General features: G+C 56.6%; 1 protein-coding gene across 8 annotated transcripts in view; it reads left to right on the plus strand.

Moving 5' to 3' along the window:
* LOC103674346 overlaps positions 1 to 6,676 on the plus strand; it is a 12,074-nt gene extending 5,398 nt beyond the window's left edge. For 3 of the 8 annotated variants that reach the window (XM_040638123.1, XM_008703239.2, XM_040638124.1), the window contains 4 exons: positions 1,820 to 1,901; positions 3,247 to 3,411; positions 4,447 to 4,578; positions 6,443 to 6,676. In XM_040638123.1, coding sequence (XP_040494057.1) covers positions 1,820 to 1,901; positions 3,247 to 3,411; positions 4,447 to 4,578; positions 6,443 to 6,579 — 516 coding nt within the window. In that variant the 3' untranslated portion in view covers positions 6,580 to 6,676. Of the gene's footprint in view, positions 1 to 119; positions 728 to 1,819; positions 1,902 to 2,962; positions 3,152 to 3,246; positions 3,412 to 4,446; positions 4,579 to 6,442 lie in introns of those variants that run through there. The other 5 variants (XM_040638125.1, XM_008703241.2, XM_008703240.2 and 2 more) reach the window with 4 other exon arrangements.
* The last annotated feature ends 203 nt before the right edge of the window (positions 6,677 to 6,879 follow it).

The raw sequence follows: 6,879 nt of genomic DNA on the forward strand, positions 1-6,879 counted from the left end.
AGAAGAAGAAGAAGAAGAAGAAGAAGAAGAAGAAGAAGAAGAAGGAGAAGAAGAAGAAGAGGAGGAAGAGGAAGAAGGGGAAGAGGAAGCAGCAGCAGCAGCAGCAGCAGCAGCAGCAGCAGCAGCAGTAGTAGTTAGGCTATTTGTTGAGGGCCACACAGCTAAGATTTGCAGAGGGAGGCTTTTTTCACCTCCCCTGGGTATATGGAGCAAGGTGGTACACCACAGACCCGCTCCCAGATTCTAGATGCTGGTGGGCTTCCTGGAGCAGGAGGCATTGAGCCTGGGCTGGAAAGTTGGCCACACTTGGGTCTGCAAAGTCCCTAAGAGAGCATTCCAAGTGCAAAGAACAGCAATGGACAAAGGTGTGGCGGCAGGATGATCCAGCTCCGCGGACTACCAGACTCCGAGGGCCGGGTCGGCCCAGGACACACCGCCAGCTCGGTCCCAGGCGCTGCCGGCGCGGGTGGACCCCCGTGGGCGGAGAGATTGAGGCGGGGAGTCACTCTGCGGTGCCCCTCCCCAGGCTGCGGGCCGGGGCGCCCCCAGGGACGCGGGCTGGGCGCTCCCACGCCGGCCGAGGCAGGACGTTCCCTCGCGGGGGTTGGCCTTGGGAGAGGCTGTGGGGCGGGCCCGGGGGCGGGCGCCCCGCGCTCCGGTCCCTCTGCGGCCCCTTCTCCGTTACTCGCTCTGCAGACCTAAGTTGCCCTGGGCGCTGAGCCGCGAGGTGAGTGAATGGGTGGGAGAGCCTGGCTGCCCGAGCCCCAGCCCAGCGGGTGAGGGATGCAGCTTAGACCAGAACTTTCGTCACCGGTCAGGGCCCGTGTGGTTCCTGCCATCGAGGAGGGTGAGGGGGCTTCTGGCAGCTCAGAGTGGAGGACTCCTCGGGAATTATCCTGCATGTGGGGCACTATCTCTTTCCCCAAATGTGGATTACTCTTGCCCTTCCCCTATATGTGGGGCTCCTTCACCCACTTATCACTGACAGGGAGCCCTTCCTTCCCAGATGTGGGCCCCCCCACCACATATGGTGGTGCTCTAATGATTGAGTGCCCCCCTCTCTCCCCAGATATGGGGGGCCCTTTTTCTTTCCAGAAGTAGGATACTCCCTTCCTCTCCCCAGATGTGCTCCTCTTCCTCCCTGTGACCCAGTTTGGTCCTTATCCTCCTCTAAATCCTCTCCCCACCCCCCAACCCTCCTGGGATGCCAAACCCTGAGACTTCCCTGGGGGGTAGGGGGTTGGGCACAGCCTGTCCCCATCCCCCACCAGATTGAGCCGAGCGGGCTCTGTGAGCACGTAGGCAGCCAATTAGGGGGGAAGGGGTGGGGGCCAGCCGGTCTGTGCAGAGACCTTGGCAGATGGCCCTGTGAGCAAGAGAGGTAGCCCTGGGACCTGCTCCCTCCCTGCCTGGACTCCCACCCAGCTTCCTCTGGGAGGGGAGTAAACGGAGGGTTTGAGGGAAGGTTCCCAGCTTGGCCTGGCTGAGCTGGGGCTGGAACCAGAACCCAGGCCCCCAGCCCCAAACTGTTGAGACTCTGCCTCAGGAGCTAGGCCTCCTCCCACTTCTCAGAAGGTTAATTGAGGTCCCAGGAGGGGGGCCCCACATGTCTAGGACCCCCATCCACCTCCATTGGGATAGCAGACAAGAGTAGAAGCGTCAGGGGGATGAGGGTGACCTTGAAATCCTGGGACCCCACCAACATAGCACCTGTGAAAAAGGGTTTCTCTGTCTGGGCTCCGTGGGTAGGGGCAGAGGGCAAGTGGGGGCAGGACTCTCTCTTAAACACACACACACACACACACACACACACACACAGATGTTTTTCAGAGCTGCCTGGAGCTTGGTGCTGAGGAAAACAGGACCTGGGATTCGGGGGATGCACAGCCCAGGAAGCGCCGGTAAGACCTGCTTGCCTCACCATGTCCAACTCCGAGGCTAGGGGTGGGCTCCTGCCCGCAGGGGGCCCTGGGCCTGCCCCAGACCATTTCCCACAATCCCACTCCTTCCTTGGTCCTGGGCCACAGGCCTCCAGGACATGAAGCTCGCGTTTGCCAGTACCCCTTCCATTCCAAGCTTCCTCAGGACCTGACCCCCAAACCTCAGGCCCCGGAGGCCTTTGTGTCCCGAGGTGGAGGGTGCCGACGGAACCTTGCACTCCTTTCCAGACCTTAGTCAGGAGAAAGAGGCCTAAAGCGGGAGAGACTTCAGCCACAGAGCAGAAGGGCCTTCTGGACCCTCGGGAGAATAACAGATAACATTTATTGAGCCCTTACTATGTACCCTGAGCTGCGATCAACATTTCACACAGACTGACACACTCAGTCTTCCCGACGGCGTGTGAGGTAGAGGCTGTGCTATTATCTCCATTTCTCAGGTGAACAAACGGAGGCCTGGAGACCTAGATATTAAAAGGGTCAAAGCCGTCCCATGCCATCCTAGCAAGGTAGTACCAGTGACTTCCATGTGGGCATCCCTGGTATCAATAAACAGAAGCTTTATCGAGACCCTCCGAGTGCCCAGCCTTGCTCTGGAGCCCTGGACACCACGCAGAGCCCTCGAGGGCTTAGCCATCAGGGAAAGCTTGCCGGAAAGGAAGCCAGTAGTGAAACCGGCCTCCAGCCTGTAACTTACAGAGCAGCTTCTGCGAGGCCCTTCCGAGTGTAGGATCTTGAACCTTCCCACAACAGGGTGAAGCAGGTTCTTACTATCCCCGCTTTCCAGAGGAGGACATCGAAGCCCACGGAGGTCGGGGAGCTTGCTGGAGCTGGGGTGGGTGGAATTGGGGCTCACACCCAGCCGGCTCCACAGGCGTGCCCCTGAGCGGTGGACAAAGGCGTGCGGTGTGCGCCCCACAGTTTGCCGAGCAGCTGCACGTCTGCCGTCTCAGGTTCATCTCGCTCAGCCTTTGTCCACCCGTTGCCTTTGCCTGACATGCCCTCCTCCCCTCACACCCTCCCAGAGAGCATGAGATTTGGAGCCAAAGGGGCTGAAATACAGCCTTGGCCGTGCCCATGTACTGCTCACGGCCCCTGAGCTGTTCAGTTTCTCCATCTGTAAAATGGAGAGATAACAGTCTCACCTGGCTCAGAGTGATGCGGAATAAATGAGTCAACTCACCCGAAGGCCCTAGAATGGCTCTTGGCACACAGTAAGTGCTCAATAAATGCAGCCCTCTTTTTAAATATTATAGAGCAGGGATGTCCCAGGGGTAGGCTGAACTCAGCTCTTCCGTTGTGCCCGCAGCCCACGGTGAGGGGAAGATGCCCCCCTACACCAGCTACCATGCCCAGCGCACCTACCCCATGCCTGATGAGCCCTTCTGCACAGAGCTCAACGCCGAGCAGCGGGCCCTGAAGGAGAAGGAGAAGGGCAGCTGGACCCAGCTGAGCCATGCCGAGAAGGTGGCCTGTAGGTGTCGGGGTGGGGCTGGCTGGGGAGAGTGGGCTGTGGGGTGAGTTTGAAAAGAAGGGCCCCCCCACCCAGGGCACCTGGGTGGCTCAGTCAGTTAAGCGTCTGACTCTTGGTTTTGGCTCAGGTCATGACCTCTCATGCTGAGGTCATGATCTTAGGGTTGTGAGATCGAGTCCTGCATCTGCTTGAGATTCTCTCTCCCTCTCGCTCCCCCTCCTCCCCTCCTCCACCTCTCTCTAAAATAAAAATAAATTAATTAATTAATTAATGAATAATAAAATTAAAAAAAAAAGAAGAAAGAAGGGCCCCCACCCAAGATCGCCAGAAATGCCCAAACACCTGAATGCACACCTGAGGAGGAGTGAAGTTCATCATTTGTTCATTTATTCTTTTATTCAGTCAGCTGTTTGTGCACAGCCAGATGCTAGGTGATGCTGGGGACACAGGAGTGAATCACCTTGGTGGTTCTTGCCATGGGCCTGGTGCTCCCAGGTCAACGGGGGAGCTAACACAAACCCGGATAACTGTAATACAGGCTTTGTGGTAGGGTGAGGTGTGTCCAAGGGGTCGTGAGGACCCGAAGGAGCGAGAGATGGAATCCTGGTGGGCCTCCCAGAGGAGGGCATGTTCTGGCTGGCCTTGAATGGTGAGGATGTTGTCTGGCAGTGGGAACAGCGTGGAGAGGGATATGGAAGCAGGAAAGCATGGACTGTCCTGGGTGTCACTGAGTGGTGTGGGGAGATGGAGCAGAGAGGCAGGTAGGGTGGGTGGGAGGGCAGGGATCCGCCCCTGGGAAACAGGAGGGATGTGTCCTGCCCACCAGAAGTGCCCCTAAATGACGCTGATATTTGGAGCCTACTCCTGGCCATGCTTTGCATACAGTAGAGGCTCAATAACAATTTGCTGAACGGATAGCAACTGCTGCTGGAGCGGGGCGGGGGGGGGGGGTGCTGCCTGAGGCCAAGACTTGGCCCAGGGTCCTTGGAATGGATACACGCAAGGCCCGTCCTTCCCCACCCCCTCTGCCTCCAGTGTACCGCCTCCAGTTCCACGAGACCTTCGCAGAGATGAACCGCCGCTCCAACGAGTGGAAGACAGTGATGGGCTGTGTCTTCTTCTTTTTTGGACTCACAGCTCTGCTGATCTGGTGGCAGCGGGTCTATGGTGAGTGGCAACCCCTCACCTTGAGGCCGCCCTGGGTCGTGCCCTTGTGGTCAGAGCCAGCAGCCCAGCTCTTCAAGGGCAACTACGCTGGCGCTCATCTGCAGAGTTTTGAAAAGACCCCAAGGAGGTGTAGGGTGAAGGGCAGAACATGGCTGCCTGGGTTGGGATGTAGGAGCTCTACCTCTCTGGGCCTCAGTTCCTTCATCTGTAAAGGGAAATAACAGTGCCCACATCACAGGGTTCTTGTGAGGATTCAGCGGCTGTAAGCCAGTGCCTGGCACGTAATCATGAACAGTGCTGTTACTGATTGCTGTTATTAACCATTGATTTTTCTGTAACAGACAGTCCTCAACGTACAAGAGCTTAAACAGGACACAGGTTTTGTTCCTCTCACAAAAAAGGCCAGGGAGAGTCTGGAGGCTCTGCAACGTCAGTCTCCTTGTGTGGTGTTGCAGTGCCGTCCTCCCCATGCAGCTTCCCTCCTGCCATGCAGATGCCCGCCCCAGCTCCAGCCAGGAAAGCCCACGTTCCAGCCAAGAGCAGGGAAAGGGACGCACTCCTCCTTAAGGTCCAGAAGCTGCACACATATCCCTTCTGCTCTCCTCCTGTTGGCTAGAAATGACCACATGATTGTGTCTAGCCACAAGGGAAGTTGGGAAATGTAGTTTTTTGATAGCTAACTGCTTATTACTACAGAACAATGATTCTCCAAGTGTGGTCCCTGGAGGAACACCACCATTTGGGAACTTTTAGAAGTGCAAATTCTCAGCCACAGTCTGTATCTACCAAGTCAGACACTTGCAGGGGGGAGCCCAGCCATCTGTGTTTTAACAAGCTCTCCAAGTCATTCTGGGGCCGGCTCAGCTTTAAGAAGCACTGTTCTGGAAGAAGGGGAGGGGATGTCGGGGAAGAGCTGGCAGTCTGTGCCCCAGCTCTTCACCTCCAATGGCCTCGCCTTTCTTCTGTAACAGTGTGATGGGAATTCCTGCCTTGCATGAGGATGAAATGAGGGAGATTTTGGGAAGAACCTGGTCTAGCCCAGTGTTCGGTGCTGACAGGTGCCATAAAGATCTTTTTGTTCTTTCCCACCCACTGGGATCGATAGGACCCGTGAGGAGGTAGGACAGGCTGTGTCAGCCTCAGGGGCAGATGGACCAGGAAGTAAGGGCTGAACAGTGTACAGAGCTCCCCCTTCTCTGACGCATACGTCACGCCACCTAGAATGCCTCTTGAGAGCTTCAGACTTTTGGTTAAGTACTGCTTTTCCCAGATTTGTAAAGTGAACACCCCTTCCTCTCCTCCTACCTCCAACCTCCTTAGGAAGAAAAGAAACCGTCTTATCCTGGGCCCTTCCCAGTCAGTGGGAGCAACCTTAGTAATTGTAATCGCTACCGTATATTAGGTACTTAATATCTGTCCCACATTGTACCAGTTGCTTTATACATGTAACTCATTCCATCCCCACAGCTGTGGTAGATAGGACCTGTTCTTGACAGGGAAGGAAACTGAGGCTCACGGAGATGAAGTGACTTGTTCAAGGTCACACAGCAAGGGAGGGTGGAGCTGGGATTTGGATTCCGACACCTTTGAATCAGTGCTCCTGTTCTATTGGGCCATAAAGTAAGGAAGCAGGCTCAGAAAGGGGAAGGAGTTTGGCCCAATTCCCAGGGAGTCTAAGGCAGAGCTGGGACCAGAACCCAGAGGTCCCTGGAATGAAGCTTTAGCAGGGAGTCTGGTGGGGGGACGGACAGGGTGGAAGGGGTTCCACCGTGCCAGTGACTGGAGAGCCTGGCTCAGGGGGACAGGGCGGAAGACTTGCAGGGTCCTGAGCCACTCTTGCCCCCACCCCGTGCCTCCCCGGCAGTGTTCCCAGAGAAGCCCATCACCCTGACGGATGAGTGGAAGGCCCAGCAGCTCCAGCGCGTTCTGGATATGAAGGGCAACCCTGTGCAAGGCCTGGCCTCCCGGTGGGACTATGAGAAGAAGGAGTGGAAGAAGTGACCCTGCATCCGGCTGCCCTCCCTGCAGCTCCACCCCGACCTAGAGCCTACGGAGGGCCCTTTCCTCTTCTTAACCCCAATAAAGCTGGCCTGTTCTCTTTTGTCTTCAGTCTCCACCTCAGTCTTCACCTGCCACAAACCCCACAGTATACCTAAAATTGAGCAAGGTGGTGAAGGAAGGGCAAGAATAAGCTGCTTTCCAGGGACCCAGAGCCCCGCCAGTCACGGAGGGCTTCCTGGAGGAGTACGGGCTAGGGCTTAGTCTTAACAGATATGCGGCATTAGGAAAGGGAGGAAGGAG

Source organism: Ursus maritimus, unplaced genomic scaffold, assembly GCF_017311325.1.
Source record: "Ursus maritimus isolate PB19 unplaced genomic scaffold, ASM1731132v1 scaffold_22, whole genome shotgun sequence".
Classification (NCBI taxonomy): domain Eukaryota; kingdom Metazoa; phylum Chordata; class Mammalia; order Carnivora; family Ursidae; genus Ursus; species Ursus maritimus.